The 14,353-nt window shown below is 47.3% G+C and overlaps 1 protein-coding gene across 1 annotated transcript in view; it reads left to right on the forward strand.

The window, feature by feature from the left end:
• The window catches only part of PITPNC1 (phosphatidylinositol transfer protein cytoplasmic 1), a 238,294-nt gene that overhangs the window by 144,832 nt on the left and 79,109 nt on the right, over positions 1–14,353 (forward strand). The window contains exon 6 of the mRNA XM_073883281.1: positions 10,005–10,076. Within this exon, the coding sequence (XP_073739382.1) occupies positions 10,005–10,076 (72 nt within the window). The remainder of the gene's footprint in view (positions 1–10,004; positions 10,077–14,353) is intronic.

A 14,353-nucleotide genomic window follows, 5' to 3' on the forward strand; every position in this document is an offset into this window, starting at 1 on the left:
AACTTCCCCTGGGTTAAGAAACATCATCATTTTGACCCAAAGATATGCCCAAACTTCCCTGTGGTTACCTTGCATCATCATTTTGACCCAAAGATATACCAAAACTTCCCTAGGTTAAGAAACACCTTGGTGGCTCCGTCAATAAAGCCTCCGACTCTTGAACTTAGCCCAGGTCTTGACTTGGGGTCGTGATTTCAAGCCCCAGATTGGGCTCCATGCTGTGTGTGGAGCCTGCTTTAAAAAAAAAAAAAAAAAAAAGATAAAGGAAAAAAGGAACACCTGGGCAATAATAAATGTTGGCAAGCATGTGGAAAACCTAGAACCCTCATACCCTGTAAAATGGTGTCGTCAGTTTGGAAAGCCAGGTGGTTTTCCAAAGCCACCAAAGCCATATGGCTTACCATATGACTCAGCCGTCTTACTCCAGGGGTATACCCAAGAGAAATGAAAATGTATGTCTACACAAAAACTTGGCAGGAATGTCCACGGCACCATTATTAATAATAGCCCAACAGTAGAAACAAATGTCCATCAGCTGATGAATGGATAAAGTAAATATGGTATATCCGTAGAATGGAGTACTTCTCTGCCGTAAAAAGGATGCTAATTCAGAGAATCCAGACACAAAATACCACATATGATATGATTTCGTTTATATGAAATGTCCAGAAGAGACAAATGAGAGAGTTAGAAAGGTAGATTAGTGGTTGCTTAGGATGTGCAGTAATGGGGAGGTAGGAGTGGAGAGTGACTGCTCATGGGTATGGGGCGTTTTCTTAGGGTAAAGAAAATATTCTAAAATTAAATTCTGTTAATGGTTACACAGCTCTGAATATACTAAGAACCACTGACCTGTAGACTTGAAATGGTAAATAATATGGGATATGAAAAAGCTTTTTAAAAAAGAAAAGAACAGGGGCTCTCGTGCTCTCTCTCAAATAAATAAGTAAAATCTTTTTCTTTTTTTTTTTAAGATTTTATTTGAGAGAGAGAAAGACAGCCCAAGTGGTGGGGAGGGGCAGACGGAGAGGGAGAAGCAGGCTCCCCACTGAGCAGGGGGCCTGATGCAGGGCTCGATCCCAGGATCCTGAGATCATGACCTGAGCCGAAGGCAGACGCCCAACCTGAGCCACCCAGGCGCCCCTAAATAAGTAAAATCTTAAAAAAAAAGAAAAGAAAAGAAAAAAGAACACAACAATCAAGTCCTGGCTTCAGGCATGGGCCCTGGGGGCTCCACCGACTTTCTGAGAGCAAGTCACCAGTCCAGGGGCCTGGAGTCCATTTTTAACAAGCCCACCAGAGGAGGCATCATTAAGAAAGTTTAAAAAATCTACCGTGAGAGAGAATGTGATTTTTTTACTTTACTTGGTAAACTGATGGAGGGCAGGATCAATACGCTTTCAGCTTATGGTTTTCATCATGCTCTGGGAGCTGAGGGAGGATGGCATGACCATAATGGTGATCCTCATCATGAATGGTGCTCATTCTTCCAGAAGTCTTGCCGCTGCACGTCTCTGAGGTGCAGGCCCCGAGAGAGCCTCCGACTCCACTCCCCAGACCTGGTCTCTACAGCCACCATCCACTCTCCCTGTGCACCTGCAGGGCCTGCAGAAAGGGCTTCCAGCACCACCCAGAAACTATGAAATTCCCACGGGCTTGTCCTTTTCTCTTTAAGAGTTGCTTACATTTAGTTTTCTTCTCGTAAGTGTTTCTTATTGCCATAGCAACCCTAATCAATCACTAGACTAAAAATAGCTCTTTCATTTTTCCAAAGCATGTCTGTAGTGAATTGAAAATCCAGCCCTGCCGGTGCATTTTGCATAGGCTGCTCTCCTTTCCCGACAATGAACCCAGGAGTGCTTGGTCTGGAAATTATTCTCGCAGAAGCCCAGGTACTTCACTTGTTTTTCCTGGCATTCTTCTTCCCGACTGCAGATTCTCTCATCACTTCCCAGAGATACAAGTACACACGTTTCAGTGTTCTGCAAAGAACCCTCGCCTTCCTGCACATTTGGCTTTGGGTGCTAGAGATTTCACAGGTACCTGATGAGCGCTGTGTCTGCCATTGCGGATGGAAGGCAGATTAAAGGTACTGGGTACAGAAGAAGCTGGTTGTAGCAGGGACACATGATAGCAGCCCTAGTGAGACTCTTTTGGCCCTGGAGGATCTAAGCTAGAAAATCAAAGAGGAGATGACAGGAGAGCTTTGCCTCATTTCTCTGATTTCCCCATGACACTGCTACTATTTTTAGGGGGTTAGGGGCAAAACAAACTCTGCATGTAATAATGTGAATATCTGTTAGATTCTCCTGGCCGAGCTGCTTTTCTAGGCAAGAAGAGAGGTGGGGGGGGGGGGGGAGGTTTTTTATGAGAAAGAAGATTCCAGATCTTGAATGGGCCCAGGGGAGGAAGGAGAGCAGGGAGGGGCTGAAGTGACTCATGAGGTCCCCCAGGCTCCGGGGGATTAGGGCACTTTATTGCCTCTCTCCCTGCCTCATCCTGCTGCTCAGAGTCACTGCCCCAATCTTCCGCCTGTAAGCAGGGTCATCTCGGGGGACCCCTGGGGCTCCCAGATGCTGTTTTTTTTGATGCTATTTCTCAACTTGTCTGAGCCTCGGTTTTTGTGATAAGGCTGAGGGAACGAGCAGGCATAAAGCCTTTTACATCTAGGAAAGCAGAGAGTCCACAGGGATCCTGGTTGTGTTCTTGTTTCCCTGCCTGAAGTTGGCAGGGGGTTGAAGAAAGCGGGGCAGAGGTCAGGGTGCCAGGCCTTCAGGATAGAGGAAGACAGGGAGGATGTCGCTGGACAGTTGCACGTGTCCTCAGCCACACAGCTGGGAAGGCGGCAGAGTGAGGCTGGGAGAGCGCACACCTGCTCTGTGGCGTGGCCACCATCCACGTTTTGGGAAGGCCCCATCAGGTGTCCCTGCAAGTCCACAGCCTCCCCGTGTGTCCGTGCATGTATGCAAGTGAGGATCTCCCCACCCCAGCCTTTTCCTTCCCACAGAGCCTGTGGGGTTCCGTGGGGAGGGGTGCAGTGGGCTGGGCACCTGTCTCGCCAGACACTGCCTGGCCCTTCGCTAGGGCATTTTGTCTTCACCCCACAGTGATGAGGTTGGTATCGTGCCCGTTTTATGGATGAGAAGACTAAGGCTCAGAGGGGATCGAGGAATTTCCTTGGAGTCACACAGTTTGTGAGAAAAGCAGCTGGGGTTTGAGCTAATGTCTGTTTCACCCCAAAGCCTATATTCTTTCTACTGTATTCTTGCTTCCAATGGGTCTAGGCGGGTCCTGCTCCGTCTGGATGCCCGCTCCTGGCAAAGCTTAGTGCCATCAGTTACTGGCAAACATCACCCTGGGCCGTAAGTAGTGGTCATGGACAAAGCCGTTGACATCACAGCTGGAGCTACTAAGTTAGGAGAGCACAGATTCCCTGTTTTTCTGAGACCTATTCAGACTTCTGTGGGAGTGATTTTTCTATGCAGATGAAAGCCAAACGGGTGATTCTCGAGGTTAGGTGGTATTATTGGTTTTTCTATCACTGCATTAACAAATTTCCCACAAACTTAGCAACTTCAAACACAAATGTATTATCTCAGAGTGTGCTGGGCCCAGGTTAGCTAGGCCCTGGCTCAGAGTCTCATTAGGCTGGGCTCCAATCTCATCTGAGGCTCAGGGTCCTCTTCCAGGCTCCTCGGTTGGCAGGTGTCGGTTCATTGCTGTCATAGGACAGAAGCCTGGTTTTCTAGTTGGCTGGTCTCCAGGGGTCTTTCTCAGCTTCTCGAAGCTTCCCTGGCTCTAGCTACATAGCCATCTCACCACGTGGCCGCTCACTTCTTCCAAAGCGGCCGGAATCTCTGCTTCTTCAAAAAAGAAGTCTTACATAAAATGTAACATCATCTGATCACCTTGGTAATCTAATCAGGGGGGCTCCTATCCCGTTATTCTCACAGGTCTTGCCCACACTTTAGGGGAGGGATCCGGCAAGGTGTGTATCCCAAGGGCTGGGAGTCTTGGGGGGCCACCTGAGAATTCTGTCTGCCATGAGTGTTTTAGTCTTTCCTTCATGGGCCACAGGGGACTTCAAGCGTTCAGTGCTCCCAAGTGACTGTGCCCTAGAGAGCATAGGAGTCTTCTGAATCCCTTGACGCCTCCCAGTTTTAGCCAATGCGTGGCACTCCTGATGTCTCCCTTCAGGAGAGACACATTCCAGTTGGTGGCATCAAGCTTCCCAATTCTTTTTTCTGCTCCCACACTTCCTTCAGTGATATGGAATCTCCCTCATTGATAGAAATGTGTCAGCATCTTTAGGGGATACCACGTGTTTTGAGAAAGTCCAGGGTTGGAAGGTGAGGTGCTCCCTTTGCAATAGTTGAGGGTAACCAGGTGAGATGGTATGTTCCTAGCTGGATCAAAGCCCTTAGTCACAGAAAGCAGACCTGCAACAGAAGCTTTAAGGCCCGAATGTCTGGGGGACTGTGGCAGTGACAGCAGGGAGTGGGGAGGAATCCTCCTGAAGGAGATGTTGTAGCTTACCTTCTGGCTGGTGAGCCAGACACACAGTCAGCTAATTGTGGAGATAGAAAAGGAGATAAGTGTGTGACAATGGTACGAACAGAATGCTTCCTATACACATGGGATCGTCATTCTGACATGGGATTTGAGATGGTCTGTGGGTAAGATTTAGGAAGGAGACTTCAGGTTGAGAGAACTGTGGGCAGAAAAAAAAAAAAAAAACCAAAAAACAAAACATGGCAGCCAGATGTGTTCCAGGGAATGACGAGTGGTCTTCTGGGACTGACTGTGGGAGGAATATAGGGCAGAGCCATAAAGAAAGTTAGGGTCAGGTATGGAAGACTCTAGGTCTTACCTTTAAGGAGGGAAGCTGAGCCAGCAGGATGTGGGCATTCATTGGATGTGGAAGGTGAGTGTAGTGGGTTGAATAGTGTCCCCTCAAAACTCATGTCCACTGGAACTTCAGATGTGACCGTTTTGGAAATAGGGTCTTTGCAGCTGTAAGTAATTACGGACCTTGAGATGCGAGATGAAATCACACTAGGTATAGGGTAGGCCTAAATCCAGTAACTGGTGCCTTATAAAAAGAGGACACCCAGGGAAAAGAAGGTGGTATGAAGACACAGGAAAAGCTTAGAGGGATGCACCCACAAACCAAAGAACACCTGGGGCCACCAGAAGCTGGAAGAGGCAGGGAAAGGTTCTCCCTGGAGCCTTCAGAGGGAGCACAACATTGTCAACACCTTGATTTTAGACTCCTGGCCTCCAGAACTGAGGGTGTTAAACCGCACGGCTCATAGCAGTTTGTTATGGCAGCCCTTGGACACTCGTACGGGGCAGGAGAACATTTGAAGTCAGTATGGACCTTTCAGTTTGGATGCCTGTAGGACTCTTGTTGGGGATGACCGGTGGGCAGCTGGACACGTGAGAAGAACAGACGGGGTTAGAGATGTCAGTTTGAACATGGTCACAGAAAAGTGAGGGGCAGCTCAGATCACCAAGGGAGATTCAGAGCAAAAAAATAGGGCAGAAGGCAGAACCCAGGGGACTCGTCCACTGAAGGGGCGGAGGAAGGAAGGGAAGACGGAGAAGGAGCTGCTTTTCAGGAAGGCGGAATTCTTGGCTCGTATGAACAGTGTAGAGAGTTCGTCAGGGTGTGCACAGGGAAAGCGATGCTGATTTGAAAATTCCCTAACACTCGGCCATTTCCATACTCTATTGCCCTGGTTGAGAAGAGTAAGAGGTGGAAAAATGCAGACAGCAAGCATGGGCTACTCTTTTTTTCTTTTTTTTAAGATTTTATTTATTTATTTGACAGAGATAGCGAGAGAGAGAACACAGGCAGGGGGAGCAAGCGGGAGAGGGAGAAGCAGGCTCCCCGCTGAGCAAGGAGCCCAATGTGGGGCTCGATCCCAGGACTCCGGGATCATGACCTGAGCCCAAGGCAGATGCTTGACCCGCTGAGCCACCCGGGTTAGGCTGTGGACGCAAGGAGAAATGGGATTGATTGTAGATGAAGGAAAGAACATCGCTGAGGGAACTTGATACTTGTTTTTTAGGAATATGACACTTGTCATGATATTTTTTTTAGGCTGCAGGAAGGAAGCCAGGAGAAAATGCAAATAATCAATGAAACAAGTTTCCAGAGAAGAGACTTACAAATATTTTTTGTTGTGCATCTGCTCTGTGCCAGGCACTGTGCTAGGGTTTACCCGAATGATCTAATTGATCTTCTCAACACTCCTATAGAGTAGAGAAGGGTGGTCCCCATTCTGTTGTGGGGAAACAGAGGCTGGGAAAGCCAAAATAATTTGCTCAAGTCCATACCTCTCAGATCTGAGCCCTGGTCTGCTGCCCCCTGTGTCTCAGTTCTTGTTACATTTATTTTCCACGGGAGTGCGGAAGGCAGCGTCTTTCTCTGATTCACAAAGAATAAGAAGCAGTGTAAAGAAATGAGCAGATCTGCAGTGGAGGAGAGGAACGTTCACGGTGTTTCTATCACATGGTCTTATTAAAACTATGAGTCAAAATTATCCACTGCAGGGGAGGAAGAGGGAAGCCCAGGGGGTCTAGAGAAGGGAAGGGATTTAGGATAACCTCAGAAGCCGGCCAGGAAGAAGGAAAAACCTCGCTTAACTGCTAAGGCTCTACTAGGCTCAGTGGGTTGGGTTTTTAGGGCAGCTAACCTGTGTAGGGTGAGCAGAACCTGATCTCAAGATGGACTTCGAGCCAGAAAGATTTTAGTGAAAGCTCTGAAAGTGCTCCAGGCCAGAGGTACTCCTGATTTTAACTTGAGACACCACACCTCCAGAGCTCCGAAAACCAGCCATCGGATATCCCAAGGCGATGATCAGTCCCAACCCCTGCTACAGGAGAAGACCCTGACCAGCCTAGAGTTGACCTGTCCCATAGGGGTTCCCCCCTCCCCCACTGCCTGGCCAAACCAGGTGCACTCCCAGCCTCTGGCAGGGTTACCATTCTGATATGAAAATAACCTAAGTCCTTGACTCAGAAAATAACAGCATCTGCTAATTTGCATAAGAGTTTTGCATTTCATATTTGGGCTTAATACCCAAATGCTAAAACTCATTTATTTGACCTTAGTTAAGTGGTTTAGGGGTTCAACCGATAAAAACTCCTCTGGAACGTTCCACTCTGACGCACCCAGACCCAGCTCCCCGCCCAGGACGACTCTGTTCTCCTGCCATCTGGCACTCTGCACGCACTGCATTGATTCTCCTATGAATTATGGGTTAAAAAGGACCCATCAGTTTGCTGGAAGGCTTGATATTTTTAAAAGGGTCTCGGCAGGTGCATCTCCCCAAGTTCCCATATCAAGAGCTCTGCCGTGGGGCTCTGAGCTGCTCCGATTCCTCCAGGGTCTCGACTCGTGATGAGCAAGCAGCCCCTCCTTGGAACTCCCCGGGACAGCGTGCTTGAGGGCAGCAGCTATGGAGTGAGAGTTTTGAGAGGAGACAGCAAAGAAGGTGTTAATAAATAATCACAGAGCTTCATTCTCCATAAAGACAATTACTGGGATTGATTGTTTCTGTGTTTCCTTAGTCACGGTTCAGCTTGCTTGTTTCACCTGGATTAAGACAGATGAATGCCGAATGCACATAGCCATGTGATGTTGGAATTATCAATGGCACATCCAAGGCCCCTGCCTTCTTGTACACATGCTGCTAGCGTTCTCAGCTGTGCTGAAAGGGGATCCTGGACTGGGAGGGATGAAGCACATGGGGTGAGGTGTTGTGGACTCCTGAATTTTAGATAATGCACCCTGTTTTCTTCCCGTGTGTGGGGTATAGTGAGGTGGTGTTCCGATGAAAGCCTGCATCTACGTCCCCTGGAAGGCTTGTTAAACACAGATGCCTGGGAGGGTGCTTGGGTGGCTCAGTCAGTTAAACATCAACTCTTGATTTCGGCTCAGGTCATGATCTCAGGGTCCTGGAATGGAGCCCCACGTTGGGTTCCGTGCTCAGCAGAGAGTCTGCTAGAGGAGTCTCTCTCTCTGCCTCTCCTCTCTCGTTTTCTCTCTCTCTCTCTCTAATAAATAAATAAATCTTTAAAATACATACACACACAGATGCCTGAGCCCCTTCCCTAGAGCTTCTGATTCAGTGCGTACAGGGTTGGGCCCAAGAATTTGCATTTCTCACCTGTTCTAGGATGCTACTGCTGCTGCAGGTTTGGAGACCCCACTTTGAGAACCAGTGATTAAGAACCAGTGATTAAGAATCACTTTGAGATAGTGATTAAGAGTGTGGACACTGGGACCAGGCCACCGGCCTTGTAATCCAGACACTTACTGTTTACGAGCTGTGTGGTCATGGGCCATTTACTCAACCCCTCTGTGTCTCCATTTCCTCATCTTTATTTATTTATTTTTTTTCTTTGTGGAATATCTGTAAAACTTTATTGAGAGAATTTCAACAGTGAAGTACCCCACATAAGAGTAGTTGGCATGTTTCAGCTTGTCCTTGTTTAAATCTGGAGTAGTCCTTCACCTGCTTCTGGCATTTTAATGGGCTCTAAAAAGGGTAGACTTGGCCCCTTGACATCAGGGTCATCTTCAGTTACACGTCCAGCCTTTGCCTGAGGCGCCTCCTGGAGATCAGCTTCCAGGTCCCGTCCTTGAGCCACAGGTCCTCCTTCAACTTCCTTCCCTTGATCAGGTAGAATATCTTGACTCTCAGGTGGTGCCTCCTTTTGTTTTGGTTGCTCATCACTGGATTGCTGCTCACCCACGTGCTGGTTAGACCCGGGATCATCTTTTCTTTGTTTGGATGTGGATGTGGATCTGACTCGGCCACTCATAGTTCACCCAGTTGAATTCAGCTAAGCTCACGGCAGAGAGAACACGCCGCCTCGATGGATCGCCCGTTTCCTCATCTTTAAAGCAGGGATGATAATGATAGTACCTACTTCGTGGCATGTTTATGAGGAATAAATGAATGAGAACTTGAACGCGCTTAGGCCAGTGCCTGGTTATATAGAGTACGTGCTCCATGTGCATTGGATAAATAAGTAAAGGAGCCAGACTCAGGACTGTGAGCGTATCAGCTAGTTTCTCTGACACCTGCAGCTCCCAGTGGAGTTGCTGGGTCATTTTACCCGTTAGTCTTCAATCCCATCTCTTGAGGCCGGGAAAGGTAATGCCCAGCTCAGTGCCAGCGGGAGGGAGGTGACATCAACATCCATCAAAATCCTCTTCTCAAGTTACCTTCACCCTTGAAATCTACTTAATACACAGACTGTGACCCACTGAGACTGGAACAGTAGGGCAGTGTGCTTTCGGGGTTTCTCTCCCCCGTGCTGCCAAAAAGAGGGGCTGCCCTTTATATTGAGCTTGGCCGCAACCTCATGCTGATTGCTCTCATTTGTTCAATGCTTCCCCTGTGCCCAGCACTTACGTGTTTTACACATGACTTCATTTAACCCTCAAAACGTCACCCTGTCATGCTGCCGGGGTTCAGCAAAGTTAAATGACTTGACCCAAGTCACACTGTCAAGTGATAAACTCAAAACCAAAAGCCAGGTGTGTCTGACGTCAGTAATTTGTTATCTTAAAGTTCTCCTACTGTATACCACCTCCCTAGCTTTCTATGAATATTTATATCAAAGTTAAGGCTGGGTCCCCAGGTATCCCGCAGTGACAGTCTCTCCTGCAAAGGTAAGCACCCCAGAACTGGAACTGCCTGTTTCAGGCTTTGCTTTTCCAAAGCCTGTCGTAGGACTCACAGAACATACTCCTTTTAGAAATGGACAGCATGCCTTCCATTGCTTGGTCATTCACTCTGGCCTGACTTCTGGGTGCAAGTGTGTTCGTGTTGCCCAAGGTGGCTTTCTGTCTGAATTTGGATATTGACCTAGTATCGGGAGGAGTGCTCCCAGCATGATGGTTACATATACCACCCAGAGGCTATACGGCGAATGTGAAGAGAGGAAAAATGGTATGCTAATGAAACTTTACTTTTTTCCCATAGTGTTCCTTTCTGCCGAAATTCTCCATTCATATAGAAACCAAGTATGAGGACAACAAAGGAAGCAACGACCGCGTGAGTAGGGCGCGCACACCCCCCGCCCCCCGTTCCGTACTGTGCCCTCACCCCCTGGGCTCTCAGAGTCATGACTGTGCCTGGGACCTCAGAGAAGCTCTAGCATTTGCTTTCTGGGGCCGTTTCCCTGGGATTTCTCCCTGGAATTTCTTTGTTGTCCAGCCTTTCTTCCCATCTTTATGTCCTTTCCACGGGCCTCTGTGCAGAAATCTCGGTGACCTAGAATGATCGTCATTGGCGTTTGAGGGGGATGGTGGGGACCTTGAATTCCAGGATTTGCTTTCGGATCACTGGATTGAGCATACATCTTCTCAGTGACTATTAACATTTACTTAGAAAAATGAGTACAGGGATGCCTGGGTGGCTCAGTTGGTTGAGTGTCTGCCTTTGGCTCAAGTCGTGATCCCATGGTCCTGGGGTTGAGCTCCGTGTTGGGCTCCCTGCTCAGTGAGGAGTCTGCTTCTCCCTCTGTCCCTCCCCCTCCCCGTGCTCACTCTCTTTCTCTCTCAAATAAATAAAATCTTAAAAAAAAAAAAAGAAAAATGAATACTACCAAATATATATGTGTGCATACTGTATAGATTTTCTGGACTATGATAACGTTCACATATATACACTAATACACACATATCCCATGTTAAAATCAGCGTACCCCTCCTGCAAATTACTTACCTTATGGGACAAGCCGAGTCTTTGTAGATCAGCCCCGTACTTTATTAGTATTGCTGAGAATCCATCTTCTGACCTGGCTTTTCCCCCAGCCTCTTTCTGTTGGAGCAGTGTCATTTTGAGTTGCCTTCACTTTGGGAGTGGATGTTTTGCCCTGTCAAGAGCCCCACCCTAAGACTGGGTTCTGGGTTCCACTGGGACCCACTGAGGGAAGAGCCTGGATCTAGAAGCTGCAGAGCTTCACCTATTAATTTCTACTTCATTTACATGCTTTGCTTTTGTGGAGAAAGATGAAGATTAAGACTGTGTCAAAATGGTCAAGAGAGCGTTTCCTGACAAGGTGACCCCTTCGGCTCGGGTCGTGATCCCAGGGTCCTGGAATCCAGTCCCGCATCGGGCTCCTTGCACGGCGGGGAGCCTGCTTCTCCCTCTGCCTGCCACTCCCCCTGCTTGTGCTCTCTCTCTGATAAATAAATAAATAAAATCTTAAAAAAAAGAAAGAAAGAAAGAAAGCTCCTGCCTATGGCAAGAACAGATTCTTCTGGAAGCTACAGGTATATTTGTGGGGGAACACAAGTTGTCCTTTTCAAAGTGGAGTCTGCCTGGACAGAGCTAGAGTGGTTCCCAAGGGGCATCACTCAAGAGCTCTGTTTCACAGCAGCTCGGTGTGGGAGGACACTCATTCCTTCATGCAGAATTCAGCAAGGGCATATCAAGCACCTTCTCTTTGGAGTATGAGTATGTATGGGTTGCATGCAAGTATTAAAAATGCAGACTCATTTCTCAAACTCCAGGTACTCATAGCTTAGCTGGAGGAAGAACCAACATAATGAAAACATAAGCATGATAATGGGCTTCCCTCCCTTCATCGCAGCGTTGACACTGCTAAACCCTCAGAGCTGGAAAGACCTTAAAAAGCAGCATTCAGTCATGACCTCTCCACGGTAGTCCCCCCTTTCGTGTGGGGGACACGTTCCAAGACCCCCACTGGATGCCTGAAACCACAGATAATACCAAACGGCATATACACCTGTTTCTTCTTATATATCCATACCTGTTAGAAAGTTTAACTTATAAATTAGGCACAAATAAGGGATTAAGAGCAACACCAATCAAATAGAACAATTAGAACAATATTTTGTAGTAAAAGTTATATGAATAGGATCTCTCTCACGCTCTCAAAATATCTTACTGTACTTTAGTCACCCTTCTTGTGATGATGTAAGATGATAAAATGCCTACGTGATGAGATGAAGTGTGGTGAATGACGTAGGCATAGTGTCCTACCACTAGGCTGCTGTTGACCTTTTGAAGATAGGTCAGAAGGAGGTTCATCTACTTCCAGGCCTCGGTTGACCAAACGTAACTGAATCCATGGAAAGCGAAATGCGGATAAGGGGATATTACTGTATTTGCAGGGACTGACATGGCTTGTACCTGGTCACTTCATCTTCTTGAACTAAGTTAAGAAACCTGGAGTTTATCAGGGGTCGGCGGACTACTTTTTTTGTAAATCAAGTTTAACTGGAACACAGCCACACTCACTTGGGTATTATCAAGGCTGCTTTCCTGCTACAACAGCAGAGTTGTATACTTGCAACAGAGTGCATATGGCCCATAAAGCCTAAACTATTTACTACCTGGAAAAAGTTTGCTAACCCCTGGTTGGAGAGACTCAGGTCAGAATAGCGCACACCAGATCTCAGAATTTGACCCAATTTTGATTATTAGATGTCACCAGCCGTCCCAGTGAATGCCTTCTCCAGAATTCCTGAACTTTCCAGGGGAGAGAAGAATGCAACTGGCTGGGGTACTCTCCCCCAATCGGTTCAGGATCCCCAATGGTTAGCATCCCTTAGTGGTTGGTAACCTCAAGGGAAAAGTTTAGGTCCATATCCTTGTCAGCAGCCTGAAATAAGAGGTGCTTTGGTGGCCAACTACATCAAAACCTCAACGTCTAAAATAATGTTACACCATCCTTAAACTTGAACCCTTGTAAAAGAATGACTTCTCTGATTGGAAAATTAATGCATGGTTATTAAAACTTAGGAAATGCAAAAGAGCACCCCTCCCCCCCCAAAGAAAAGAAAAACCAATAGTTTTTCTATGATTCCGAGATTACTGTGGATAGCACTTCATGTTCATGGTGCAGATCACCATGAATTTATTTTTTAGCCAGTTCCCCCAAAACTGAATCACACAGTATGTTGGTTTTGTTTTTTTTTTTTAAGATTTTATTTGTTTGTTTGAGAGAGAGAATGAGAGAGAGAGAGAGCATGAGAGGGGGGCGGGTCAGAGGGAGAAGCCGACTCCCTGCCGAGCAGGAAGCCCGACGCAGGACTCGATGCTGGGATTTCAGGATCATGACCTGAGCCGAAGGCAGTCACTTAACCAACTGAGCCACCCAGGCGCCCCAGTATGCTGTTTTTAACATGTCATGAGGTATCCTTCCCTGTATGATTTTTAAATGGCTGCACTGTATTCCATACTTAAGTGTACTTCTTTAAACAGTCGCCGGACCCTTGATATTGAAAGGGGCTTGACTGTTTTGACTTTTTGATGTAGCTGAGGACCATCAGGGAAAGGCTGATACAGAGCAGACGCACCTGAACTGTGTTAGCCAGCCCAATCTGAAAACATGGTATGGGGAATGTTTTCGAATGTCTTTTAGTCTTTATAAACACATTCCCGTGCTTTCTCTTTTTCCCTGTGGTTCTGTCATGAGTAGGTAAAACCTGCCCCATTTGTAGAGGTGTGAAGAAGGGATGTGCAGGGTCACCATGATCACATGGTTGTCATTTTATTATCCCATATCCCTTTGTGGTGGGTGCTAAGTTCTTTTTTGCTACTCTGGTAGGACCTTAAAATCCCAGGTTAGCCACCTGAAAGTCAGGATCCATGGTTGGCGTCAGCATCCTCCATCTACACCCTCTGTCCGTGCTCCCTGAGATTTAGTCTGGCCCATAAGAGAAGCACTGAGCACTTGGGTGCTTGTAGGTGGTCCTTGTCAACACAGTTTGCTTCCTCTGGGAGAAATGTCAGCCTCCTTCTCCCCAGCTTGCTGACCTTGAGACCACCCCTGGGGCCCGCACCACATCTCTCTGTCATGGCACCCAGTTTGTCCAGGTTCCCATCCCAGCCTCTGCCTGGCTCTACTCCATAGATCCCCAGGTCTTGCTTCGGAGGCCACAGGACCAGACAGACCAGCCCTGGCCTGATCAAACTTCTTGGCCAATTCTCCTTCCTCCGATTTCCATATTCAACAGCAGCTGTTGGGTCACCAGGCTGCTTCGAGGTTGGTCCCAGGGAGGCAGAAAAGGAAGATTTTATTGGTTTTCGTTCACACTTGTTACTGCTTCAAAATCAGAACATGGCAAATATATATTTATGTAATAATACTTACTTTCATTATTAAAAGATAACTTTGTCCAGGGGTTCAAAACTAGAGCCTCAAGCAGATGTCATGTGCCGGCATGCTCTTTTTCTGTCTAGGGAGGAGTACGGAGTTGTTGGTGGGAGGCAGAGTTGCTAGAAAATGTAGTGCAGTAATGGGTATTTCTCCGGTCTCGTTGCTTTGCCAAATTATTTAATAAACTCAGTTTATTTCT

The sequence above is a fragment of the Callorhinus ursinus genome, unplaced genomic scaffold (assembly GCF_003265705.2).
Source record: "Callorhinus ursinus isolate GAN/ISIS: 27379988/994484 unplaced genomic scaffold, GSC_fseal_2.0 scaffold50, whole genome shotgun sequence".
Classification (NCBI taxonomy): Eukaryota; Metazoa; Chordata; class Mammalia; order Carnivora; family Otariidae; genus Callorhinus; species Callorhinus ursinus.